The 26,989-nt window shown below is 41.6% G+C and overlaps 1 protein-coding gene and 1 non-coding gene across 9 annotated transcripts in view; both read left to right on the top strand.

Annotated features, from left to right (window-relative positions):
• CNOT1 (CCR4-NOT transcription complex subunit 1) overlaps nucleotides 1–25,039 on the top strand; it is a 55,001-nt gene extending 29,962 nt beyond the window's left edge. For 4 of the 8 annotated variants that reach the window (XM_040075798.2, XM_040075795.1, XM_040075797.1 and 1 more), the window contains exons 21-49: nucleotides 319–605; nucleotides 1,432–1,510; nucleotides 2,715–2,945; nucleotides 4,227–4,367; nucleotides 5,042–5,221; nucleotides 6,323–6,439; nucleotides 6,837–6,947; nucleotides 7,545–7,622; nucleotides 7,942–8,119; nucleotides 8,605–8,735; nucleotides 9,089–9,385; nucleotides 10,848–10,988; nucleotides 11,087–11,191; nucleotides 11,723–11,842; nucleotides 12,663–12,854; nucleotides 14,127–14,269; nucleotides 14,866–14,974; nucleotides 15,063–15,232; nucleotides 16,334–16,565; nucleotides 18,550–18,798; nucleotides 19,408–19,571; nucleotides 19,846–19,963; nucleotides 20,449–20,550; nucleotides 20,809–20,982; nucleotides 21,543–21,692; nucleotides 22,437–22,617; nucleotides 23,440–23,572; nucleotides 23,675–23,809; nucleotides 23,941–25,039. In XM_040075798.2, coding sequence (XP_039931732.1) covers nucleotides 319–605; nucleotides 1,432–1,510; nucleotides 2,715–2,945; nucleotides 4,227–4,367; nucleotides 5,042–5,221; nucleotides 6,323–6,439; nucleotides 6,837–6,947; nucleotides 7,545–7,622; nucleotides 7,942–8,119; nucleotides 8,605–8,735; nucleotides 9,089–9,385; nucleotides 10,848–10,988; nucleotides 11,087–11,191; nucleotides 11,723–11,842; nucleotides 12,663–12,854; nucleotides 14,127–14,269; nucleotides 14,866–14,974; nucleotides 15,063–15,232; nucleotides 16,334–16,565; nucleotides 18,550–18,798; nucleotides 19,408–19,571; nucleotides 19,846–19,963; nucleotides 20,449–20,550; nucleotides 20,809–20,982; nucleotides 21,543–21,692; nucleotides 22,437–22,617; nucleotides 23,440–23,572; nucleotides 23,675–23,809; nucleotides 23,941–24,019 — 4,527 coding nt within the window. In that variant the 3' untranslated portion in view covers nucleotides 24,020–25,039. Of the gene's footprint in view, nucleotides 1–318; nucleotides 606–1,431; nucleotides 1,511–2,714; nucleotides 2,946–4,226; nucleotides 4,368–5,041; nucleotides 5,222–6,322; nucleotides 6,440–6,836; nucleotides 6,948–7,544; nucleotides 7,623–7,941; nucleotides 8,120–8,604; nucleotides 8,736–9,088; nucleotides 9,386–10,847; nucleotides 10,989–11,086; nucleotides 11,192–11,722; nucleotides 11,843–12,659; nucleotides 12,855–14,126; nucleotides 14,270–14,865; nucleotides 14,975–15,062; nucleotides 15,233–16,333; nucleotides 16,566–18,549; nucleotides 18,799–19,407; nucleotides 19,572–19,845; nucleotides 19,964–20,448; nucleotides 20,551–20,808; nucleotides 20,983–21,542; nucleotides 21,693–22,436; nucleotides 22,618–23,439; nucleotides 23,573–23,674; nucleotides 23,810–23,940 lie in introns of all 8 variants that reach the window. The other 4 variants (XM_058422164.1, XM_058422162.1, XM_058422163.1 and 1 more) reach the window with 1 other exon arrangement.
• On the top strand, nucleotides 5,715–5,851 carry LOC120758031 (small nucleolar RNA SNORA46). The gene has a single exon (XR_005702752.1). It is a non-coding gene; the product is annotated as a small nucleolar RNA SNORA46 (small nucleolar RNA).
• Nucleotides 25,040–26,989: the final 1,950 nt, after the last annotated feature.

Raw genomic sequence — 26,989 nt, 5'->3', positions numbered from 1 at the left:
TTCGAATTTACTTTATATTTGCATGGTTATAAATTATGGAAGACACAACATGAATTTTCATTTTTCTAATTTGAAAGTAATGGAGTAGGCGGTCACAAAAAAGTTTTGTGTGAAGGCAGTTGCTTAAAAGAGAATTAAATAAAGTCTGAGGAGGAAGCTGGTTGTAGCGATGTAGTGTCTGTCTGCTGGCTAAAATGAAGCAGTTACTTTGTGGTTGTGGTAGCACGATGTACCTTAGTTGCAAACACTCATGAAACATGATGGGAAAGGGCTGAAATAAAGCAAATCCATTGGTAACAATTACCAATTTCTTTGCAGGTCTTGGAAATGCTGCAGAGGTTTAAGGACTCCAACATTAAACGGGAACGAGAAGTGTTTAACTGTATGCTGAGGAACTTGTTTGAGGAATATCGTTTCTTTCCCCAGTACCCAGATAAAGAGCTGCACATAACAGCCTGTCTCTTCGGGGGCATCATAGAGAAAGGACTGGTTACTTATATGGCATTGGGCCTGGCCCTGCGCTATGTTCTTGAAGCCTTACGAAAGCCTTTTGCATCCAAAATGTACTATTTTGGTATTGCTGCACTAGATAGATTTAAAAATAGGTGAGTGTGGGTTTTGGTACACTTCTGATAGTGCCTGTGTTGTCTTGTGAGCCTTGAACCTGCTCTAATCGTGCAGTACAAGGTTGCACATCTCAGCTTTGGGATTTCTTCAGAGATACACTGACTTGTAACAAAATTTGTAAATGCTGGTTAAAGGGTAACCTTTCTAAATTAAAATGTTCAGTGGTACCTGTATAAATGTGGGACAAACTGAGATGCTGAAACTACTTAGACTATAAAATCAGTGATTTGTTTAGATGAAGTAACTAACAGCTTAGAAATGAGGTGGATGTGATTACTCTTCACAGTGTATTTCAGTGGAGTGCCGTTTGCTCTGTTCATTACTGAAGGACTGACTGGGACCTAAGCTCTAGAACTTTGCTTTTACACAGAAAAGTATGGCTAAATAATCTCAGAAAAAGTTCTTTCTCAAAACTTTTAATAAATTGCAGATAGAGAGGATTCTGGGTGTGAAGTGTGCTCTGGTTTGCTGTTTAAAGTTCACTGAGCCAGACTACAAATTACCCAGTAATCTTGTTGCAAACCCTGAATATAAATGCAACCATGTACTAGGTCAGAAGTATAGAAATGTAGGGAAAGATGACTTGCTGTGAATAAATCTTGTGCTTTAAGGTTAATTAATTTAAGTAGATTTTGCAACAAAAAAATTTTTATAGGAAATACCTTGTTTATAGCACAGCTGCTGTAAGGAGTCGAAGTAATTCTTTGGTGCAGTATGGGAATGACATACCTGATATTTGTTTCTCTCTAATACTGTTTCTGATGTGGGTTTACTCTTCTGACTAATGCACGTCTTGTCTGACAGATTGAAGGACTATCCCCAGTATTGTCAGCACTTGGCTTCTATTAGTCACTTTATACAGTTCCCACATCATTTACAGGAGGTGAGTGTGTTTGCAAGCAATACTAGCTTTCTGTGATGTTAAATTCTTTCAAGCAAATTTCTGTTTCCTTTGGAAAAGCAGTCTCATCTGTGGTGATTTTAGACCATGTACACCCACAGAATCAAATGCCTTTTCCTAAAGGTTTTGCTCTGGGATAGGGTAGGCAGGTGAAAATGCCTTTCCTGGTTCCATAAATCTGTTTGGGTTGTTTATGTGGAAATAGCTATCTGAATATAACTGCATGATCAACCAGTGTCCATGCATGAAGGTTTTAAAGTGCCTTGGTGGATTTATATTCCAGTACATTAAAGATTTGGAGGTTTAGTCTAAAATTTAGGTCATTCAGCTGGGTTTATACAATTTCATACTTAGACCTGAAAAAATAATCCAGGAAAAATTTCTTTCCTGAAAGTCTGATAAGAGCTGTGGGAATACCTTGCTGTCCAAAATAGTGTTCATGACATGGTGTCTGCCTTGAATGTGCTTCTATTGGTAGAAACACAGAAAAACTAATCCCAGTGGTAGAGCATGAGCTAAATAAAGAAAAATGTTCAGCTCTGCCATTAAGGTAGAGGCTCACACACGAAGCTGCAGTGTCCAATAGCAGTCTTGGTTTCACTAATAGATTTTGGACTGTACCCTTTAAATGACAGTCTGATGCTTCCAGTTTCTGGGGAAAAGTATAGCAGTGGGGAAAAAATTCATTTTCTACTAGGGAACTATTTCAGAAGACATAATATCTAAAAGTTGGCTATTTCTGAACTGTGGTTTTGCTTATTAATGGTGAGCTTCAGACTCTTCTATCTAGCTGTCGGAGTCCTTGCAGAAGACTTCTTGCCTGCTTTGTAGCCTGCTTCTTGATATTCCCACATTGCCCGTAGACTCTTTCTCCTCTTGTTCTGCTGTTCTAGGCCTGGAGGGGTAGGAATGGAGTGTTTTTATGTAGTGCTCTGTAAAATATTAAGCGTGTTAAGTCTTGTGATGTTTGACATCAGCTTGTTGAGGCCAGAGGCAGAGCTTGAGGCTCCTCTACAGTGAGAAAGTTCGTAGTGACAAGATGTGCTTTATCAGGGTATACAGTTGTATTTCCAGATTCCTTTATGGCAAGACTGTCAAATATTTAAATGATTGTTGGCAAACCTTTATAGTGCTCATAATGCTGCTGCATGTGAAATTTTGTATGTGCTTTTTCACCCTATTTTAGTACATAGAATATGGACAGCAATCCAGAGATCCTCCTGTGAAGATGCAGGGTTCAATCACCACCCCTGGAAGTATTGCACTTGCCCAGGCTCAGGCCCAGGCCCAGGTTCCAGCAAAAGCTCCTCTTGCTGGCCAAGTCAGCACTATAGTGACCACCTCAACCACCACCACTGTTGCAAAAACCATTACAATCACTCGACCAACTGGAGTCAGCTTCAAGAAAGATGTGCCGGTGAGCATTGTGTCATTGTGCCTTTCCCAGAGGGGCAGATGCTGTTCTGGACTGAGTACATACAGGCAGAATCCGTTTTCGTTTGTGTACTACAGATTCTCAGACTGTGATCTGTATTTTAGATTTAAAGCATATAACCTTTTAAAATATGGCCAACATTTTTGTAGAGTGAAGGTGTTTTTCATCATCAGAATTCCCAATTACTTTGGAGTCAAGTTGAAATGTGTTCTTAAGGCTGTAATTATCAAGACAATTACGGAACTGTCATTTCTGTTAATGACTTGCAACAGGACTCTTAAAATAGTTGGCAGCTGCTATTCTACTTGGGACTTAAGAACACTTAGTGCACACATCTGACCTCACAGTTCTGACTGCATTAGGTTTTTCACATCTTTGGTCACTTGTGTAAACAACTCTGAACTGTTTGTCAGAGTTATTACAGGGTTGGCAGATAGACAGAACTGGCTATTGCACAGAAAGTTTTGGGGCGCACTTGGTCCCGTGTGGATGCTGAGGATGGGCAGTGCTGCTCTGTATGATGGCAGATGCACTGGAGAACCGAGCCTGTCCTTCTGCTTGGGACTGTCTTTGAATAGCTCTCTGTAAAGGAGCAAAAACCAAACACAGCTGAAAGTGTTGTGAACATGCTTGTGGGGACGGACATTAGTGTAGCTATTCATGTCTTTCACATCTGATTACATCATGTAGAAACTTGTTACTTTGAGGTCTTGGTTTTCCTGTTTTAAACTCCAGTCAGGATTGATACTTGAAACTGCATTGCTTTTTCCTTTAATTGCAGTGTACCAGGTGCTAAAGCCCTGGTGTCCAGACCTGCAGCTGTAGGGACCAGGGTCACATTATGTTGACTTCAGCTGGCATCTCAGAATGCACTTCGGGGATTTCTCCTTCCCAAATCAGCACTGAAGTGCTCCTGGAGACTCCCTGCTGTGTTAAGTGGTGCTCACTATTATGTTGTGATTTTTCTCCAAGCTATAATTGTACACATGCTTAAAGGCCGAAAGGGTGCTACTGCCATGGCACCTGTTATATGTGCATGTAGAGGCTTTTTCTGCAGCAGCATTCTTCTGCTGAGTATTGATCATCATTTTTTAGAATAAAAAATCACTTGGCTCCTTCAGAGTGCTGCTGAAAATGAATCTGAGACAGTAGATGTCCCCTGTTAAAGCTCAATTCTATTTCTGCTTGACAGAACAGAGCAAAAGTTTCTTTTGATGTCACCTCCAGGTATTGTTTATGCTTAATTTCTTGTTCTCCCTCCAGCCTTCCATTAATACTACCAACATCGATACGCTGTTAGTTGCAACAGATCAAACAGAGAGGATTGTGGAACCTCCAGAGAATGTCCAGGAAAAAATTGCTTTCATCTTCAATAATCTGTCTCAGTCAAATATGACACAGAAGGCAAGTATGAAAGAATGCCAGTAAAAATAATTTTTATACTCTTTATCCTTTTTTTATATACCTTGATTTTTCAATGTGGGTTGATGATACTTCTACAAAATTCTAACTTGAAAAACTTCAGGAGGGAACACAGTGTGAAGAAATTATAGTTTCCAGCACTTTCTAGAAACATCTTTGGAGATAAGATTTTCCAGGGAGAGATAAGATGGGTAAAAGATACACCTGTTCTTAAATAAACATTCACATCATAAATGGACTGGGCACCATTAAATGTTGCAAGGTTAAGCTCTGGTATTTTAAGCAGAAATTAAGGGAATTTTTCAGAACTAGTTTAGGTGTACGGTCCTGCTGCCATCTGTGCCGGTGTCTTGTGGGTGGATGGCTTGAACTTGTAAGGCGACAACATTTACTTCCAGTCATCTGGTAAAAAGTTGGGAAGTGAAGGAGAGGTGAATTGTTATGCCTTGCTAATTTCATGATTGAGTCTTTACTGGTTGACCGGATCTTTGGATGAGGCACTGATTTCAAATATTTCTTTTTTTGTAGAAAAACAGCCTTAGTGTTAGCGGCAATTGACTGACCATAAATTGTGTGTTGCTCAGAGCTGGCCTCAGAAGGTTTTGGTTATCTTCTCATCTGTTCTGTGGTGTGCTTTGTCTTTGGTTTGAGCACAGGTGGAAGAATTGAAGGAAACTGTGAAAGAAGAGTTCATGCCTTGGGTATCACAGTATCTTGTGATGAAAAGAGTCAGTATTGAGCCTAACTTTCACAGCTTATATTCAAACTTCCTTGACACACTTAAGAATCCAGAGTTTAATAAAATGGTTCTGAATGAAACCTACAGAAATATCAAGGTGAGTAGTGCAAGTATTCCAAAGGTAGCACATGAGTGTGCTGTTCTCTTCATGCTATTTGTTTGTATGGTGCTGATCCTCAAATATGGAATATCATTCAAAAATCTACTTTATAGTTTACCATTAAACTTACAGGTTATCTTAAGGAATACTGGGATTCTTTACAGTTAGGAACTTATGAAAGATTTCAGTTGTGTAACAGGAGGGCAAATTTGCATTTGAATTCATTTTTATAGGTGGACTTGAAATTGGTGTGAGGTTTGCAAATTATAACCCAGGGGAAAATTGCTTACAGTCTAGTTGTTTTCTGTGAAGGAAAGTACAAAGATAGAAAACCACACTCTGCTCTTTGGTCCCAAGAGGAATGGGGGGGAAGGGTGTGTTTAGAAAATGGGGGTGTAAAAGCCCAAATTTATTGGAGGGCTAAGATAATGTGGGTGGGAGGAGGAAGTAGCCCAGAAATGATGACCAGATGAAACAAGTTTGTAAAGAAAGCACTATTTTTAAACCTGTTGGTGGAATTTCCTGACCACCATGGGTTACGCTGTAGTGCAAAAGCATCTCCTGACTCTTGAGAATACAGCTGACCTTGCTTTGGTCAGCTGATGCTCCTGAAGTTAAGGGACAGAACTAACAGCAGAATACTTGTTTTATGATTTTTGACGTGATGACATGATTTATATTTTGACATGACAATGAGATGGTTTCCCTGGAAGGTTAAACTGTGGCCTTCAGGTCTGTGATGAGGCAGGAGTTACACTTGGCTATTGGAGTAGTTGTAACAGTCTCAACAGAGTAATTGGTAAGGTCTGGGAAAGTGTAATCCTCTTTTTTTGATCCTTTTAAAGAAAGGAATTTTTTAGTCATTACAGTGCAGATTTACAGGGTGCTTGCCCTGAATTGAAAGCTGTTCAAGTATCTCTATAATGATACTGAAATTCAGAACTTAATGTTCCAAAACTTTGCCTTCATTCAGATCAACTGTTGGATTTGGTTTGGAGCCTGGTTATCTTCTGCTTGCTGCTCAAGATGCCTTTTTTTTTTTTTTTTTTTTTTTTTTTTTTTTTTTTTTTTTTTTTTTTTTTTTTTTTCCTTTGTTAGGTGCTATTGACATCAGATAAAGCTGCAGCCAACTTCTCAGACCGTTCCTTGTTAAAGAACCTTGGTCACTGGCTGGGAATGATAACAATGGCTAAAAATAAGCCCATCTTGCACACGGTGAGCTTCTGTCTTTGCAGATTGCCTTGGCATGAATTGGTATGCTGTTATGCAGTAGCATAGGCTATTTGAGAAATCTTACCACCTTTCTGGTGCCTCTTTTATGTGCCAAGTACAAAGAATGATTCCAGAGTTGGTGATTTAACATTTCTAAATATATTTTTTATATCAGAGAAGTTAGTAGCTAGATTTATTTGGGGAGAAGCTTGTTAATCAATGTAAAAATGTAGATGTGTAAATCTTAGATCAAAAAGTCACTGCTGCTTAGCAGTCTAAAATTCAAGGGCTGTCTTGACTCAGCCTTGCCTGTATCTGAACAGAAAGCAGTGTATTAGTGGAACTGTGCAGTGTGTTTGCTGTTTTCTGCAGCCTCATTCCCACTTCAATTGTTTTTCAGGATTTGGATGTGAAGTCGCTACTACTGGAAGCATATGTTAAGGGACAGCAGGAATTGCTTTATGTAGTGCCATTTGTTGCCAAAGTTTTAGAATCCAGTGTCAGGAGTGTGGTAAGTGTACTCTTGGTACAGACAGAGTTATTGTTCTAATGGCAAAATATTGCAGGAAGTAATCAGCTTTTGTCACAAAATGAAAACTGATTGAATTCTGTGGAGAGGAAGAAAAGGGATGTAAAAGCATAAAGTGAAGGAGTTTTGTTTGGAGGGAAGGTACATGGCCATGCATTTTTGCAGCACAAATAGGTGGTGGTAGCTTAAATGCACTGTGGTATTCCTGAACAGAACTCTATTGAGAAATGGAAGGATGCCATTGAAGAGGTTCTCAGATATATTTATTCCTAGATTATTTTTTTTTTTCTCCCATCCACTTTAATCCTGATCAGCTTGTCAGTTCTGCTTGATGTAGAACTGATCTTTCAAGAGGGACCAGGTCATTGTGTTTCCAGTTTTTCATTGAAGTTCTTAATGTATTTCCAGTTACACTAAATTACTGGAATAATTATTACTAAAGTACTACATTCAACTCTAATCACAGCTGTACAAAGGTTTCTGTGGTTGTATGCACACATAGCTGCTTGTGTTGCAAACATTTCCAGTCATAAATTCTCCAGATGATTCTGTAATACTGCTCTCTTCTTTCTCTTGTAGGTCTTCAGGCCTCCAAATCCATGGACAATGGCCATTATGAATGTTTTAGCTGAGCTACATCAAGAACATGATCTAAAAGTAAACTTCTGGATTTTTTTCTTTAACTTCTGCATGTAAGGTTTTATTGACACACTTGTCAAGAAGGATGTTATGAAGGACTAGAGCCATCCTTCTCACTGCTTTAGCATTGGGAGATTGCTTGGGCATTGCTTAATTTGGTAATGCTTGAATGAAACTCCTCTCCAGGAGATCAGCATCAAGATAGTTGTTTAATCCTCAATCATTATTAGTCTCTGGAAGGGGTGGGATTAGAATGAGGAGCTCGGGAGTCAAGTGGCTCAGTAGATGTTTGGGGTATTTTCCCTGTGACATGACCTAAACTAGAGTTGCTTTGCAGTTGAATCTGAAGTTTGAGATTGAGGTGCTCTGCAAGAATCTTGCACTAGACATCAATGAGCTGAAACCTGGAAGTCTCCTGAAAGATAAGGATCGTCTGAAAAATCTGGATGAGCAGCTGTCTGCTCCAAAGAAGGATGTGAAGCAGCCAGAAGAGCTACCACCCATCACAACAACTAGTAAGTATATCTCATAGAATCTAGAACCGCTCTTAAAGTTCAAGTAAGACAGGTTTTGCTATCACAAAATAAAATATGAAGCTATTTGTGCTATTGTAACGTTGCTGAGTGCTTGGGAGCGCTTGGGTAGTTTTGTAAGAAATAGGTGTACAGTTTGGAGATGGGAGGGGAATGGAAGCCATCATGAGGACTAGCTCTGTATTACATGTGTGTAGCCACTCCTTAGACACCCTCCTATTAACACTACACTGGGTGCTAAAACTACATAATAAACAGCTCTCTTAAAATATACCGAAGCTACTTTGGAACTAGTCATTAGGTAAACAGAGAATGAAAGTTGCTTGGTAAGTTTAGGAGGTTTCATGGTCAAACTGCAAAGCTTTTGTTTCTAGGTCATTTCCTGGTTTAAATAAGAATTAAATACCTGTTTTATAAGCAGTTGCTTTTTACTAATGTCTCAATAAAAACCTACTTGTGTTCTCCAGCTGCTTCTACAACTCCAGCTACCAGCACCACTTGTACAGCCACGGTTCCTCCACAGCCCCAGTACAGTTATCACGATATCAACGTCTATTCTTTGGGAGGGTTGGCTCCACACATTACCTTAAATCCAACGGTAAGTTTTAGAGCTGATTTTGTTTGCTAAAAGAGTTATTTCAACCAGGGTTGATGCAGATCTCAGCTGGTGAGGGCTATCAGGACTTAAATATAAAAGGAGCCTCTGAGCTCCTTTTGTCCAGTCGGCAGCTCAGCTCTTAAGTCAACCTTTGCATTGTTACTCAGCTGCAACTCGGTTAGACAAATAGTAATTGGTCCCAGTTTGAGATGCATCAAATACTGTAATAGCTGCATGGGGAACATGATAGTACTGCACAAGCTACGACAGTAAGTCATTCAGAAAACGCAGGTGTCTGGAGTAGGTGGGATTCCAGTGTACTTCATTCTCTCTCTTTTCCCAATCCCCTGCAGATTCCGCTGTTCCAAGCCCACCCGCAGCTGAAGCAGTGTGTGCGGCAGGCGATCGAGCGCGCCGTGCAGGACCTCGTCCATCCCGTGGTCGACAGATCCATCAAGATTGCCATGACGACCTGTGAGCAGATAGTCAGGAAGGACTTCGCCCTGGATTCGGAGGAGTCGCGGATGCGTGTGGCCGCTCACCACATGATGAGGAACCTGACTGCTGGGATGGCCATGATTACCTGCAGGGAACCTTTGCTGATGAGCATAGCTACCAACTTGAAAAATAGCTTTGCTACTGCACTGAGGGTAAGAGCTCCATCGTTTGAAGTTTATATCCAATTTACAGGACCATTGGCATCCAGTATTGGTAAATCAGTTCTCCACAATGTAGGCTTGTTAATTAATTGTGTGGTTTAACTAGCATGGGGATGAATTCACTGGGTAAAGGTTTTGTGACTTGTGGAATTAGACTGGAAAGAAGCGTGTTGCAATTCCAGGTCAAACACTCTTAAACTGAGATGGTAGACCTTAACAAATGGTGCATAAACTTCCTGACTATCTTGATTTCACCCCAGTGTTCTTTCCAGTGTAATCACATCATGGAAGCCTTGGAGGCTTGAACTGCCTGCAGGGTTTGAAGCAGAAAAGCTAAAGTGGGGAAGACTGAATTGATTCTAGTGATATCTTGGATCGTTTCAGCATGCGTGCTTCAGGCAGATTTTATTTACTTGTGCTCTTAGCGGATAGATAGTTTAGACTCTAGCTTGTGAATTCATTGGGTTATCTAGAGGCTATTATCAGGTCTCTTAATGAGGAAAGTTTGAGCTAAACTGTATGGAACAGCCTGTGAACTGCCGACCACAACAGCAGCTACCACCCAGAATTCTTGCCATCAGTGTCAGCAACAGGCACAGGAGCATAAGGATCTTGAGAGGATCAAGACACAGCTGTACTTTCAGCAATTAGAAATTAATCTGTATTTTTTATCCCTGGAGACATATGACAGTGGTACAAATCCAGTTTTAATCCTGGGAAGTTTTTTAAGGGATAATTGTAGAAAACATTCTGTTGCAGAAAAGGCTCTGTATCAGGCATCTCAATATTCTTATCTGGCTTATTTTTATGAAGTGGTTTAACAGAAATAGTGTAATTTTAAGGAATTAATGAAAGAGCTTTAAGCAGACAAGGAGGTCCAAGTAGATGGGATACGCTACCTTTATAAATGTATTTCATTTTAGTGAAAGTTTCTGCTTTGCACACTGGAAAATAAGTGCATCTGTTCTGGGTTCTCATAAAGCAGACTTTGAGAAGGAAGGAAGGATGAAAATCTGATTCCTTATCAGGAAAGGAACCCACTGAAAAAGGCTTAGGACTGCTGGTTTGCACTGTTAGTGCTGCAACCTTATATTTTCCAACTACAACCTAGGAAGTAGAAAAACTTCTACTGTGATGCAAAACCTTCCCTGCATTAGCATCACTGTCTGTCTAAAGCAGACCTTTATTTCTGTGCCCTGGAGATGGGTAGGTGGAGAAGATGGAGAACTCCTGCTGTTCTGTTCTTTGTTGAAAGTCTTTACTGTCGTCTTGCCTACATGTTTTATTCAAAGCTATGCAAAACTAAATTTAATATTGTATATTCTATGAGTGTGATCCTAAGAGCATTCCTTTTTATTGCTTGTGTTCTGTAGAAGCAGTGGTCCAGATTTTAAGGCTAGTTACATGCAGGGAAATTTTACATCCTTCACTGATTTTTGTGATTTTTCAATAGGCAGCCTCCCCGCAGCAGAGGGACATGATGGAGCAGGCAGCTGCCCAGTTAGCACAGGATAACTGTGAGCTTGCCTGCTGCTTTATCCAGAAGACAGCTGTGGAAAAGGCAGGCCCTGAGATGGACAAGAGGCTCGCAACTGTAAGTTATGGGACTGTTGTCTTTTAGAAGTATTCTGTGTGCTCATACACATCCAGATGGGTGTCCAAAATGCAGTGTGGTGGTTGTGTTTTTCCCAGGAATTTGAGCTCAGAAAGCATGCGAGGCAAGAGGGGCGTCGCTACTGCGATCCTGTTGTGTTAACGTACCAGGCTGAGCGGATGCCAGAGCAGATCAGGTTAAAGGTGAGTTCTCTTGGGATGCTGCTCTTCTCTCCCTCCTGATAAGGAAAAGTGGATGGTACAGTGTCAGCTGTGTAATCATATAGTTACTCTTGCCTAACAGTTCAGCTGCTGTTACCTTGGTTAGTGTGGAAACACATAAATACATTATTCCAAAATGAGTGTTCATATAATTTTCTCAGTTTCTTGAGTCTCCGCTTCTGTGTGTTTCCTCTCACTGAAAGAGGGCTCATCTGTTTTGTTGTCTGTATTTTATTCTCTTTTGTCTCCTTGATGTTTTCTTCCTTTAAAGAACATACCATGTGCTTTCAGCAGAGCATTTCTGTTTCTGGCAACGTGAGTTTCATTTCTAGAGCAAAATCCCCGTTAGGAGGTGTGGCAGGAGAGATAAGACCTCAGTGCAGGGCAGCTGAATCCTTCCTGATGTCTGGGCCACTCCCTTTAAGAATATCTACCTGTTCCACAAGCTGCCCTCCTTTTTTACTGCCTCAGTGCTTATCAACGAGTTAAATGCCTGTTCTTTTTGTTTCTAAGGTTGGAGGTGTGGACCCAAAACAGCTGGCTGTTTATGAAGAGTTTGCACGCAATGTCCCTGGCTTCCTACCCACCAATGACTTAACTCAACCTACAGGATTCTTGGCTCAGCCTATGAAGGTAAAAGTTTCTGAATTGATCAGCTTGAGAGTACTATAGCAGTTTTGGAGATTGTTGCAGAACTTGTATTTTTGTTAGAAGGACTCGTAAGTGTCAAGTGTTTGTATTGCTTGGGGATAGTGGTTGAAAAGATGCATTTGGTCGAAAAGTAATGGCAGTGTAAAATTTCCATCCAGTCTTAGGGATTTCTAACCCAGATTGGGACAAATTCTGCAATTTAGGATTACTACTTGTAGTTTTAGTTGCGGTGAAACATTTTATTCAAATCTCAGGTTACTTTTGCAGGAAGATCATGGACGGCAAGTCTGAATTTTAAGATAATTAACAAGTTTCTGTATGCCTACATAAGGCCTTACCGACAGAGCAAGGGGCAGTGGCTTCAAAGTGAAAGAGGACAAGTTTAGAGTTTAGGAGGAACTTCTCTTTGGGGATGCTGAGGCACTGGAAGAGGTTATCTGAAGAAGCTGTAGATGGCCCATCCCTGAAGTGTTCAAAGCCAGGTTGGGTGCAGCTTTGAGCAACCTGCTCTAGTGGAAGATGTCCCTGCCTATGGCAGGGCAATTGAAACAAGATAGTCTTTGGTTTGGGTTGGAAGGACCTTATTTGTGGCTGAGTGATAGAGTGATGTGCTGGTTATTTTTCACAACTTAATTCGCTCATATGTGTGTACTTAAAATCCCAGCATAACAAACCACAGTACTGTAGAAGTCTAAATTCTGGATGCTATAACTTCTGAAGGAGAAGAGACAGTCAGTAAATATTTGAGTGTCACAAGGGAAATTCTTGTAAAAATCACTGATTCTCTCTTTCTCTTAAGCAGCAAGCTTGGGCTACAGATGATGTAGCACAGATTTATGACAAATGTATGACAGAACTGGAGCAGCACCTGCAGTCCATTCCACACACCCTGGCCATGAATCCTCAAGTTCAAGCCTTGCGTAGCCTCTTGGAGGCAGTGGTAGTGGCTCGGAACTCCCGGGATGCTATTGCTGCACTTGGACTGCTGCAGAAGGTGAGTGTTGACAATTCATCTCTGTAACGACTTGCGTAGAGTTTATTACTCACCTGGCTCATGGATTGTCTTGCTGGTGACCTTGTTTCTTCATGCTTTCTGTGGAACTTGCTTGGTGAACAGTACTGAACTTAGGGTATTGTACATATGGTCTCTACTTCCCATCAGCAGGGAGATGTCCAGCTGCTCCTCCCAAAGCAGGGCTCCAACACATGTGACATTTGCCTGGAAATGCAAACATCAGAACCACAAATGCCCTTTTTCATCCTTCTTTCCCTGAGCTTTTATTGCTGAGCATGATGTCATACAGTATAGAACATCCCTTTTTTCAGTTTGGGTCAGCTGTCCTGGCTGTGTTGCTTCCCAGCCTCTTGGCCATCCCCAGCCTGCCCACTGGGGGGGAGGCAGAGTGGGAAAGAAAAAGCCTTCATCCTGTGCTAGTGCTGCTCAGCAGCTGGCAAAACTGGTGTCTTGTCCACGCTGTTTCAGCACAAATCCAAGGCACAACAACATGTGGTGTGCTATAAAGCAAATTAACTCCATCCCAGCCAGAACTTGTAGGCTGTACCAGTGGGAGGTGTTGCAGTGAGCTCTGTGAGCTGAGCTGGCATTAGTGCCTGTGTAGCAGTGTGGAACAAGTGGCAGACAGAGAAAAATCCACTTGAGAATAGTGCAAGGATACTGAGCTGTCTGCATGAGGGTCCAAGAACAGTGCTAAAACAAAAGTAACCAAAAGCAGGAAGAGAGACTCTTCATTCTTGTCTGCTAGTGCTTTTACCTATTGAAGGATCCAGTCCTGACTAGGACAGAAAAATTGTGTTGCCCATGTAAAACTCATCCTCCATTTGCTGTAGACTAACACAGATGCATCTGAGTGCTGCAGCTCTTTCTCCAAGGATGTTGCTCATTTACCTCTGGCAGGTTCTGTAAATATTTTCTCAGGTAGTTTTCAATGAGCCATATGCAGAATTGCTTGAGGAGGCATTGACTCAGGGAAGCTGCAGCACAAACTAACACGGTCTGCCATGGTATTTGGTGCACGTACAAAGCTAGTGGGGCACAGAGAGACCTGTAGGTTTGTTTGTGGTAACATGTGTGAAGTGAATGTACAGATGCCATAGTAGCTGGTAAAATCTCACAGTCTTATCAAGAGGTCAGCACAATTACTAAATTTTTTTTTCATGTCTTGTGATAACTCTTGCTGATGTAATGTGCAGAAGATTTGGAAGAGGACTTGTTTTTCCCTCTGCTAACAGGTTGCATCTATTCTAGGCTGTAGAGGGCTTGCTGGATGCCACCAGTGGGGCTGACGCTGACCTCCTGCTCCGCTATCGTGAGTGTCACCTGCTGGTGCTGAAGGCTTTGCAGGATGGCCGTGCCTATGGATCTCCGTGGTGTAACAAGCAAATAACTAGGTCAGTTACAAGACAACAAGAACGCAGATGTAGCTTTGAACATGATTTGGGAGTTCCTGTGTTACTCTGAATTCCCTGCCTGTTAATATTTTGCTTTGCTGTGGTTTGGACAGACAAAAAATAACCAGCTTTTTTTGTGAAAATTAACTAGATCTTCTGATAATGCTGGTTCATCCCAGAACACGATAGGAATCTTTAATGGAATTAAGCATTAGAGCACGGTCTGGGCTTTATTTCCCCCTCATTTTGCAGAGAGTATCTCTGTAGGCTGTCACAAGCAAGGTGATGTGGCATATGCCTGTAGCACAAGCTTCAGCTAGGCAGATGTGCCAATTCATCCTTGGAAGAGAGGCTTCTTAGGCTGAATAAACTGAAGCTCTTGAAGGGCTCTTGTGACCAGTTGTGCAGGGCAATAGATGCTTGAGTATGACTGTTCTGAACCTAAACATTACCTTAGAGAATGCTCTAGAAGAGGCTTCTTTTGAAACTGGATGGGGAATCATACTGAATGTCAGTTTCTGAAGTACTAGATGTGAGTTGTTTCACTTAAACTGTGTTGTTGAAGTACACTGCTTATAAGAAGTCCAATTCTTCAGGTGCCTGATCGAATGCAGAGACGAGTACAAGTATAATGTGGAAGCTGTGGAGCTGCTAATCCGCAATCACCTTGTTAACATGCAGCAGTATGACCTCCACTTGGCTCAGGTAAAGAGAACTTTGCTCTTGCAAAGGAGGGGGGATGCACTTATCCCATGTGAGATCTGTGGTTGAACTTTCTTTTTCATGTTGACAGTCCATGGAGAATGGCTTGAACTACATGGCTGTGGCATTTGCCATGCAGTTGGTAAAGATCTTGTTGGTGGATGAGAGAAGTGTTGCCCATGTAACAGAAGCAGATCTGTTTCACACCATTGAGACACTCATGAGAATTAATGCTCATTCCAGAGGAAACGCCCCAGAAGGGTGAGGCTATAGTATTGTACAATATATTACTTTTTTTGTGCTCGTTTATGATTTGCATATTATATAGTCAATGTCTCATTCAGTCATATAGCTTTAAACTTTCCCTAAGGCTGCAGTCCTTTCTTAGTTTCAAGTGTCACTCTAATGTAAATGTGCTCATCTTTGTCAAAATAGAAGCAGCTGCAGCAGCACGTGAAACTAAATGCTTAAACAATAAAATCTCTCTATGCACTATGCTCCAGAATTCTGTGGAACTATGAAAAACTTGTTGGAATTCCTGCTTTATCTCAAATTTATGCAATATTATTGCCTGTTTAAATCTTGTATATCTAGGTGTCAGTATGTTAATTAGTTAATTGCAAACAATCCAATTGGATGATCCTTTCTGTTTAGAACTTACAGAGCAGTCCTCTGCCAGTCTCACATGGCTTATGGATCCACCAGCAAACTTCCCAAACCATTTGGGTAGCAAATGTTGCTACAACACCTGGAAATACCCGTGGGACTTGCAGGCCTCCTATTTGTAAGGTGGAAGCAGTTGTTGCTGAGTTTGAGAAAGAGATGGGTTAGAGCTTGGAGAACTTTGAATAGATGTGAGAGCAACCAGCAGCTGGCTGATGGCAATGGCTGCCATTACCAACAGAGCTGCAAATATGATGTCCCAAAACCAAAGTCTTTTCATCTGCACTTGGCATGGATACACTGTCCTCAGTGTGTGGCTTGACTTTCAGTGCAGCCAAATCCAGTGCCCCAGTCAGTCAGTACTGGCATCTCCTATGTGGGAGCATTTTAGGGCTCCTGAAGTCTGCAGAAGAGAAGCTGCTTCTAGTCCCTGTGGTGGTTTGTTGCAACACTCACTCCCCTGTACAAATTGGAGTGGAACTTCAAAGCTTATGTGATTTCAGTGTTCCTTCTTTCATCATAAGTGTATCTGCTGTCATGACTTATTTCTGCTATTCCATTGAGGACTGAAAGATAGAAGGTTTCAGTTTAAAAAATAATTTGCTTTCTTTCAACTCTTGTTGACTGAGTTTCCAGTTCCTGCACTTTCTGGGGGAGGAGGAATTCTAACCCAGCTCTTGCTCTGATCTGTTGCTTTAGATTACCCCAGCTGATGGAAGTGGTCCGATCAAACTATGAAGCAATGATTGACCGTGCTCATGGAGGTCCTAATTTCATGATGCATTCAGGAATTTCTCAAGCTTCTGAGTATGATGACCCACCAGGCCTGAGGGAGAAGGCAGAATACCTGCTGAGGGAGTGGGTGAACCTCTACCATTCAGCTGCAGCAGGCCGTGACAGTACCAAAGCATTCTCTGCGTTTGTTGGACAGGTAGAGCTTTTGGAAAGAAAGGTGCTTTTTATTCAACATAAGTAGGGTGTGATGCCCTCCATTTTAAAGCAGTGTTATAACCTGTGTTAGGCATCCTTTTGAAACTTCCAGGTGTATGGCAGTTTACCATCAAAATTCTGTCAGTTTTTGATGAAGCCTCTGTACTCCACCAAATCATGTTCTTCAGATACTGCAGCAACAGGCGGTCACTTCAGACCGTGAATTCTGAGATAAGTTTGGTGGAAAAGGAACTTGAGCTGAAATAGCTCATGGAAATAGTTCTGTCATGCTTTGTAATGAGCCTTGACTGGTGTTACTCCTTATGGGTAACAGTAAAAGCTCCAGCAGCCTACAGGAGGATGTCACCAGTAGAGATTCAGGTAAACTGTTGCAGGTCATGTGGGCAAGGGAATCTTTTCTTGAAATGAAATCATTAATAAGGAAAATCTTGAGACTTCATTAGCTGAAGTGGTGCCTAAATTTAAACAATGTCCAACGTGCCAATCTGGAGCACCTTAACAGGTGTGGTGAACATCACATACCATCTGCTTTCTAGGTGTGACTGAGGAGGGAGATCCCCTCAGTAGCCCAGCATGTGTGGTAACTAACTCCTGTATTTGCAGGCATCTCCCTAAAACTGTGTTCCTTGCATGCAGCTCCTTGACTGCAGCTATGAGAAAGCCCCTGACATGGTGTTTTTGCCATTGTGGTTTTTTTAAGTTTGTGACACTACTACAGATACGCTGCAGACTTTGCAGCTGCCAATGAAAAGAAGCTCAGGCTTCAGAGTATGCAGGAAGATTGTGACTGATGCAGTGAATTTTTTCATTTGATTTTAGTGTCCTTGTGTACTGGTTATAGACAGCTTTCTGTTGGTCTGACTTCTACTGCATAGAACTTTTTGTATGTTTTAAATAGAAATTGTGCTAAACATACATCTTAAAGAAATATTTTACCTATTTTTCTGTGACCTCACTTTTTCTACTTTAAATCATGCTTCTAAAGTACACTTCAGTATAGAGTGCTCGCCATACTTAGTACACTTCTGTTCCACTTCACTTTTTATCACACTTGTTTGATTACCTTTTGTACATATTTGATCAGTTTTGAAATAGCAGTTTAAATATATTGAAGTGCAGTGTTTATTTACAATTGTTTCCTTACAGGCTTTAGTAATGAGTTCTAAAGGAATATTTTGTAATAGCTACATTAAATGAGGTTCTATTACTGAACTCAAATGACTGCCAAAGTGTTGCTTCCTTACCACAAGTCTGTAGGACAAGAAGAAGCACAGAACTTTGAAAGCAGACACCTAAATTCTTTGGGCTTTTTACAAAAAAAGTTTCTCCAGAAATACTAGAAGTTCTCCACATTGTCTCCAAGTTACCAGTTGTGCTGCTTTTGTAACTTTATGTCCAGCAGGAGTTTAGAAATAAGATTTTTTTTTTCAAACCCCCCACAGTTTTCTGCAGTGTAATTTGTTTAATTTTGATGTTTCTAGTACTGTGGCTAACAAATAAAATGAGGTCTCTGGGTTTTTTTATATGTATATTATTAAAACAACTCCCCCATGCAAAGCAAGAAAGCCCACCCAATCTTTATCTGTGTGTAATGTTCATGTAAGGAAAGTTTGCTTCAACAGAATGGGGCTGCAAACTAGTGGTGATTCCTGAGCTAGAAGCTGGAGTCTGCCCTTCCCAGAGCTTGTACTTCTCATGTTCTTCATGCAAGGCTGAATGCTGGTGGCAGCACTGATGCTGGTTGGAAAGATTTGGGATTCAAAAGATTGTATTTGAGAATAATTGTGTTTGCTAAAATTGTGTTGTCACCCTAAATTGCCTTGCAAACATTAATCTCTCCGGAGAGTATGGCAAAAATTAACTGTGACAGGCAAGGTGGGTGCTTTGTAAAGGATGTGTTGTTTGAAATAAATTGTAAAATGAATTGTGGTTACGGTGCTGACACCTTTTCCTTTCCTGTTTAGATGCACCAGCAGGGGATCCTGAAAACAGATGACTTGATCACCCGTTTTTTCCGTCTTTGCACCGAAATGTGTGTTGAGATCAGTTATCGAGCCCTGGCTGAGCAGCAGCACAATCCTGCAGCCAACCCCACCATGATTCGAGCCAAGTGCTACCACAACCTGGATGCCTTTGTGCGACTCATTGCACTGCTGGTGAAGCACTCTGGGGAGGCAACCAACACAGTCACAAAGATCAACCTCCTGAATAAGGTTGGGAATCCTTCTTGGCCTCGTTGAATTTCAAGTGTGTTGTTGGCTGTGCCTTTGCTGATAAACCTGAGGTGCAGACCTTAATGTGGGCTGCTGCTGAAGTGCCTGATGAGAACTTTGAGTTGGTCATTGATAAACTTCTGAGTGAGCCACCAAGGTGCCTAGTGGCTTTCTTGTTCACAAAGATTTCATCTCAAGCCAATCTGAAATTCATCTTTGTGCCTTGAAATGAAAAAGCCAACAGCTGTTGTTTTAAGGCTGTTGATTCCTGAGTGTTTACCTTCACGTTGTGAGGATCTTACCTTTGCTCTTAAACTACTTTTATGGCTGGATACCTAAGACTTTAAGGTCTTAGGTAGTTAAGACCTTCAGATGCTGCCCAGTCAGTCATTGTGACGGTGGTCCAAGGAACAGGGAGAGCAAAGCATAGTGATTGGGAATTGCTGAAACAAATTGTAATACTCCTTTATGCAACACTTCTAATAACTAGGATTTTTGGTTCTTGTTAGAATCTACTGATTTATTTTGTTTTACTGATGGTTAAAGTATTATTTGTAGTCCAACTTGCAGAGTAAATCTTGCTGTCTCCATGTGTCTTAATCTCTTCAGGTTCTTGGTATTGTGGTGGGAGTTCTTCTGCAGGACCACGATGTTCGGCAGAGTGAGTTTCAGCAACTTCCTTACCATCGCATTTTCATCATGTTGCTGTTGGAATTAAATGCTCCTGAGCATGTGCTGGAGACCATCAATTTCCAGACACTCACAGCTTTCTGGTATGTATTTGGGGTTGGCCACGGCGTTCATCCTTTCTTAGTAGGATCAAGGATTTTCACTTAAAGGCTGTCTGACTGTTCTTTGTGGTGGCTTAATCATTTTTGGAGTAACTGGTTCTACTGTGGACTGACCACTTGCTTGTTTTAGGGGAGATGACTGGTAAAACCCAAGATTCTCAAATGCCTTTGCTTTTAGGGCTGTGTTTTTCCCTCAGTGTTACGAAAAGCGGTCTTATTGCTGTGCACTTCTAACCTGCTCTAACTTTTCTTTCAGTAACACATTTCACATCCTGAGGCCTACAAAAGCTCCAGGTTTTGTTTATGCCTGGCTGGAACTGATCTCCCATCGGATATTTATTGCAAGAATGCTGGCACATACACCACAGCAGAAGGTGTGGCTGCAATTTATCTTTTCTGAATTAAAAAGCTCACCCAGGTGTTTATCTGGTGTCGTGCTGTTTCACATCTCTTGAAGTGCACTAGTAGCATGGCTGTTCTGTTTTTGTTGTCTTCCATATTCACAGTAACCTAACTGCATGGAGGAGAGTCTGTGTGTCAGTAACTACGGAACACAGGGTGAATGGAATTGGATAAACATGCCTTTGTCAATATCTGGTAGAGCTGTAGCCTTCCTTCTAGGCTAAATATTGTCACCTCAATATGGCATGTTGAGGGTTCTGGAAACACCCTGGTGTGTGGGCACTATGGTGCCCAGCTGAAGCCCTTGAAATGAGCTGTGCTGCACTCAGTGGTTAAGCTGGCAATTGCTATAGCTCTTCCATCCAGGTTTATGTAAAGATCAATCTAATTATAGTTTTGAAATTAAGGTAACTGGTCTTCATTGCATGTTTTCCACCTGCTGTTCTTTTCTTGACAGGGTTGGCCTATGTATGCCCAGTTGTTGATTGATCTGTTCAAGTATTTGGCTCCTTTCCTTAGAAATGTGGAACTCACCAAACCTATGCAAATTCTTTACAAGGTAAAAAAATGTCAACTAATAGATGCTTCCAGTGAAAGTTGTCTGAAAGTAGAGGTAATCTGGCAGCAAAATAGAATTATCTGTTTTCTTCTAACTTACATCTGAGAGTTGAATTTAAATTGTGGGGGAAGCAGGCTGTCCTCCCAGATTTGTCTCCTTCTGGTAATGTTAGCTACATGACATAGAATGATGGCTCTGCAAGCTTTTGGACAGTTTCAACAGTTACACACCTCTTACATTTAATATTTTATTTCATAGGGCACTCTGCGTGTGTTGCTGGTCTTGCTGCATGATTTCCCAGAATTTCTTTGTGACTACCACTATGGGTTCTGTGATGTGATCCCACCTAACTGTATTCAGCTAAGGAATCTGATCCTGAGTGCCTTCCCACGGAACATGAGGCTTCCAGACCCTTTCACCCCTAACCTAAAGGTAGAACTTACTTTAAAGGAGTTGGATAATAGGAAACTTTAATGCTCAAAATACTCTCTATCCAGGTTAATATTATCTAATTAAATCTTTGGGTATCTGCTAGGCAACTAATCCTGGAATGATTAGAAGGAAACTTCCTCACACTGCCGAAGTACTGTCCTGTTGGCAGTTCTCTGCCTGAGCTGTGCAGGGTGATGGGAGTGAAGCTGCAGTGCTCATTGTCTCTGAAGAAGGCTGTTCTTGACTTCTGCGGATGTTGGTGCCTTTTGAAACTACCAGGCTGGGTGGAGTGTAGTTGGGGAGACCCCAGAGGCAGTGACCAAATTTCCCTATGGCCTTCATGCCTGAATTTTTTTATCTCAGTTCTTCAAGACATAATGTAATAAGTTTACATGTTAGATACCGAGTTTCTTCTAAAATCTGCAAAAGTTAGGTGTTGCCATTTCGCTGATGGAAGGAAAAGTGATCAGCAGCAGTAGTTGATGTAATATTGCTTATATATCTGCTTTTCAATTTGTTCCATTGCTGGTGGTTTAGTTGACTGGGTTTTCTGTCAACAGGTGGACATGTTAAGTGAGATTAATATTGCTCCACGAATACTCACAAATTTCACTGGAGTGATGCCACCTCAGTTCAAGAAAGACTTGGATTCCTATCTGAAAACCCGTTCTCCAGTCACCTTTTTGTCTGACTTGCGAAGCAACCTACAAGTAAGTTTGAGGGTTTTGATGTTTCTGTGGGTGCCCAGTTTAAATAATGTGGCACAAATGATCTCACTGGTTCAGCCACCATCCTTTCCTGCAGGAGTTTTGTTGGTGTGTTGGCCAGCTCCAGGTAGTAGAGGAGTCTGTGAAAATGCACACTCTGAAAAAGTCTTTTACCGCTCCCTGATAGGATGTGTTGAAACCTTTCAGAATGTGATTAAACTTTGACTCCAAATAGATTAATTGTTACAGAAATACATGGATCCTTATGCCAATAACTTCAAGGGTAAAAAAGGTCAAATTAGCTAAAGCCTAGTTCGGAATTGTGGCTAAAACCTCATTTCAGGCATCTCATGGCTTGGCTTGCAGCAGACCTGAAGTTGGACTTCCTCAGAGAATTGCTTTGACAGAAACATTCACACTAGGGGGATGTTTCAGCCAGCATCTGGCATTGCTGGTGAATTCATATTGCCTTACCTGATGTTTTCCTTTAGGCAGAGAGTAAAAACAAATCTGTTGTGTCAACACTTTACTGATGTTTTTGAATATATATGTGTGTGTGTGCTTAACGTATGCTTTCTAATATATGCCTATAAAAAAAGGCTAAATGCCAAACTGAATTTGTGGATGTCCCAGTATGTAGTCTTCTGGATTATCAGCAAGATCCTTGGATGCTGTTGTTGTACATGCTATACCTTTGAGGGCTGAAGGAATATTGGCTGTTAATGCTTTTCATATCTTTGCTATTAGGTATCAAATGAACCTGGCAACCGCTACAACATCCAGCTGATCAATGCACTGGTGCTCTACGTAGGTACTCAAGCTATTGCACACATTCACAACAAAGGCAGCACACCCTCCATGAGCACCATTACCCACTCAGCTCACATGGACATCTTCCAGAATTTGGCAGTAGACCTGGATACTGAAGGTGAGCTGGAAACGCTGCTAGTTTGCCACATTTACAGCAAGTGGGCCCTCACTTTAAAAAGGACATTGAGATGCTGGAATGTGTCCAGCAAAGGGCAGCAAGGCTTGTGAAAGGTCTAGAAAACATCCTGTGGGAAACGGCTGAGGGAGCTGTGTTTGTTTAGTGTTGAGAAGAGGAGGCTCAGGGGAAACCTGAGCTCTGAAGGGTTGTTGTAGTGAAGTGGGGGTTTTCCACCATGCCTGTGCAGTGAGAGGACAAGAGGAAATGGCCTTAAGGTGTTACAGGGAAGATTCAGATTAGATACCAGAAAAGGTTTGTTCACTGTTAGGGTGGTCTGATACAGGAATAGGCTGCCCAGGGATGTGGTGGAGTTGCCATCCCTGGAGGTGTTTGAGAGGCGTCTGGATCTGGTGCTGGGTGATGTGATTAAGTGGTTATCAAGGAACAGGGGTAATGTTGGCTTGATGGTTGGACTTGATTGTCTTAAGGTCTCTTCCAACCTTGATGATTCTGTGATTTCATGTAGCTGATAGTGAATTCACAGAAATGAATGCAACATTAGGGTATTAAACTCTGAATATAGGAGCAATGTTCTAACCAAAAGTTGAGAGTATTGAAGGGAATTAGAAATGCCTTCAGTGAAGAAGGATTGAATTCTTACTTCTCCATCAGCCTGGGTTGATACAGCTTTCACATATCTTCAGTTGGTTGTTTCGTGTACCTCCATAAGGCTCCCAAACATCAGTCTCAAGCAGTCCTGGTTGTTTCTTTACTCCCGTGTGTGCAAGGGAAGCTGTGTGTACTCAGTGTTCTCTCCTGCAGGCCGGTACCTGTTCCTGAACGCCATCGCCAACCAGCTGCGGTACCCCAACAGTCACACCCACTACTTCAGCTGCACCATGCTCTACCTGTTTGCAGAGGCCAACACAGAGGCCATCCAGGAGCAGATCACCAGGTGAGAGGGATGGCGTTTAACTGACCAACATTCAGCTTTTGCTTTCTTTCCTTCTATATTTTTGATCTTTGAGCTCTAAGTGTTACAACTTTTGGATTTCAGGGTTCTCTTGGAACGACTGATTGTAAATAGGCCTCATCCCTGGGGTCTCCTTATTACGTTTATTGAGCTGATAAAAAACCCAGCCTTTAAGTTCTGGAACCATGAGTTTGTTCACTGCGCTCCAGAAATTGAGAAGTGAGTATAACTTAGCCACAGAATCATTAAAATGATATCTCTGAAGCAGCTGAACCTTGAGTTTTTGGTGCTATCAGAGCATCCATTTGGTGCTGTAAATGCCCTTACCATTGCTTTGCTTCTGTGTGCAGGTTGTTCCAGTCGGTTGCACAGTGCTGCATGGGGCAGAAGCAGGCCCAGCAAGTTATGGAAGGGACTGGTGCCAGTTAGATGAGCTGCATCCTGCATTTTAAGAGTGCCAGCCTGGAGGTCCCATCCCATCAACTGACTGAAGACTCTGTAAGGCTCCTCCTGACCTTTCCAGCCCCCTTGATTGGGTAGACACAACAGACCCTGGGTGAAAGTCTTATGTGGGCATGTTCCAAAGTTTGAAGCAAATTTTTTGACTTTTGGCCAAACTTCAGAAGATGCTGTGAATATCATTTGAACTAGTGTAAATACAAGGAACAGAAATATTTGTCTGGACTTTTGGGTTTGTGCAAATTGTGTAAAAGGCAGGTGGGTAACTGGTGCCTGTCCATCTTGTAATAAAGGGGCAGCTGCTGATGCCAAGCACTTGTCTGGGGCAGACCTCCTTGTCCTGACATTCCCAGACTCCCAAAGAATATTGAAAAGCCAGTAACTTATTTTTCTTTATGTGAATGGGGGACCTTTAAATCACTAAGTTGTTTAAAAAAAAAAAAAAAAAGGATGTGTTTGGAATATGGGAATTCTGTGGAGTACAGGAGGGGTGAGGGAAGGGTTAAGGTTCAGTGTTGCTTTCCCCTCACCCTCATCAAATGCTGATAGACAGCAAGTGGAGTGGCAGTCAGAGAATGCCTCCTTTATGTTGGAGAAGAAACAGGCCCTTTGGTTGAGGGTCAGCTGTTTTCAGTAAATAACCAGAGACCAGGCCTATAGCTTCTTTTTTTCTTTTTTTTTTTCTTTTTCTTTTTTTTTTTGACAGTTGTAAATTTTGGAAGATGAGGGGTTAAATCTAGACCTTTTCCCACCCTCCCCTGTGACCACACAGTATAAGTTTGTAAAAAAAAACCCTAAAAAAAGGAAAAAAAAATTAAACAAAACAAAAAACCTGAAGGACCAATACAGCCCATTTTGTAAGGATTTTCAATGTTTTGTAAAGTATTGGTCCACGTGTTGTATTTTGTAGCCTTTCTAGTTCTTGGGCTTTAGTTCTCCCACTCTTGTATGTATGCATACTGTAGTTACACATTAAAGTCATGACATGCAGCACGTGCCACTGTGCTTATTCTGTCCAGTTCTATCCTGGCCAGTTGGTGTCTTCCAAAGCCTGTCCCACCCATCCCAAACCTGCACTTTTCCAGTGTGTTTTGGGCACTGCCTGCTGAAAGTAGCCGGATTTGTTCTCTAGCATGAGTCAGTGGGCAGATGTAACGACTAGACAGGGTCTTGCTTTGAAGTGCATCAGAAAGGACAGTTGTGTGGAGATACAAATGGCTTAGCTGCAAGTTCATGAGCAGTTTGTCTCAGACTGGAGACTGGAGTGGAGGTATAGAGTGTAGACAGCCCATCAGTTTCATTTCTAATGCCTTCCGCCTGCTGTGATCTCCCTGTAGCAGGGGTCTGCCCAAAAGGTTGTGGTTAGCTCTTGTAAGGGTAGGCAGCTTCAGTGTTGTTAATATTGCAAGATCCTCTAACCTAGCAGATGCTAGGAAACAGAGCTTCACTTCTTTTTACATAACATCAGCTGGTTTAAGCTGACTGCTTCAGTTGACTGCTGTGGTGTGGGCAGAGAGTCAGGATTTCCTGCTCAGGTTTAAGGGGTTCCATACCTGGCTTTGCATTTGCTGCATAGAGGAAAAAACAGCTCTGAGGGATCACTGAGCCAGCTGTGCCAGTGGGTGGCAGCTCAGAGGGAATTCTCTTTCTGTTCCAGGCATCAGTCACCTCTGTGTCAAGGAGTAGACTGTGGCTAGGTCCTATAATTCCATGGCATTTCTTTGCCAGCTCAGCAGCTGTGCTGAAACTGAGCCTTTTGAAGTTGGAACTGTGAACACAGTTCTCATTTCTTCTTCACTATACATTTTATTACACTTCCCATGCCAATCCCAAGGACAGTTTTACATTGTTTTCCAGAAATGTATGGCTGTTCTTAAATCCCTCTGGTAAAAGAGTCCAGCATAATTAATAAACTCCTGTTTGAGGATTCTCCCCTTCAAATGCAAACAGCTCCTGAATTCTGGCATCCAGTGGGATACAAAAGGACATCTTTTAAGGGAGTATCTTTCAAGTCTAATGCCCTAAACCCTTGATCACTATCTTTTAATGTGGCTGATGCACGTCTTGTACGCAAGCTTTATGGCTCTTAAATCTTGGACTAGCTGATACTTATCTGATTGTGGTTTCCTAACTGGTAGAATTGGGGTATTAAACTGACTGGCATTCCTGAAGCAACTCAAAGCTGTTAAATCTTTTAATGTTTGGCTCTAGTCCTTTTCTAGTTTCCAATTTAACAGGGTATTGTTTTCATCTTACCAGTCTGGTGCCTGGTTTTAATTGGATTGTTACCAGTTTTGCTTCTTGTGATCTTACAGGCGTGCCAGTCACCTATATGACAGGAGTCACCCCATTTTCTGGTTTTTTGGGTCTCTCTTCCTCTCTGGGTCTTTCTGATCCTCTAACATAAACACTTGTGCCCTCAGGGCTTTTTTTTTTTTTTTTTTTTCTGGTTTATGTACTTGGATCTGTCCTTTCTCAAATATTCTTCTTTTTTTTTGTTTTAATTTACTTAATCCTCTTCCTAATAATGGCATTGGGCATTTGGATATGTACAGAAATTTTATAAAACTCTTTACAATTCCAAATTTGAGTGACTGGAAGAATGGCCTTATTTCCTTTTTCCCTATCGCTCCAGCTATAGATGTCCTTTGTTTACTTGAAGACTCCTTTACATCTAAGTTGCTCCTCTATTAGGTATTCTACCTTTTCATTCTCCAAATTTACTGTGACCAGGAGTTGGGGATTCTTTGGAGCTCTCAGCTGCCTCTCAGTCTAAATCCCAATTGAGTGTAAGCAGTTTTCCTGCTTGTGGAGCCTCCCATCTTGAAGGATTACCTATGCCCTGGGTTCTGTGGGCATTTGTTTCAGGTGCCTGTTCTGCTTACAGTAAGTACATTGAATTTTTCCTACTAGATGGGAATTTACCAGTTGAAATCTGAT

This window comes from Hirundo rustica, chromosome 11 (genome assembly GCF_015227805.2).
Source record: "Hirundo rustica isolate bHirRus1 chromosome 11, bHirRus1.pri.v3, whole genome shotgun sequence".
NCBI classification, from domain to species: Eukaryota; Metazoa; Chordata; class Aves; order Passeriformes; family Hirundinidae; genus Hirundo; species Hirundo rustica.
Note: the sequence above shows the minus strand (reverse complement) of the source record. Positions and strands in the feature narration are given on the sequence as shown.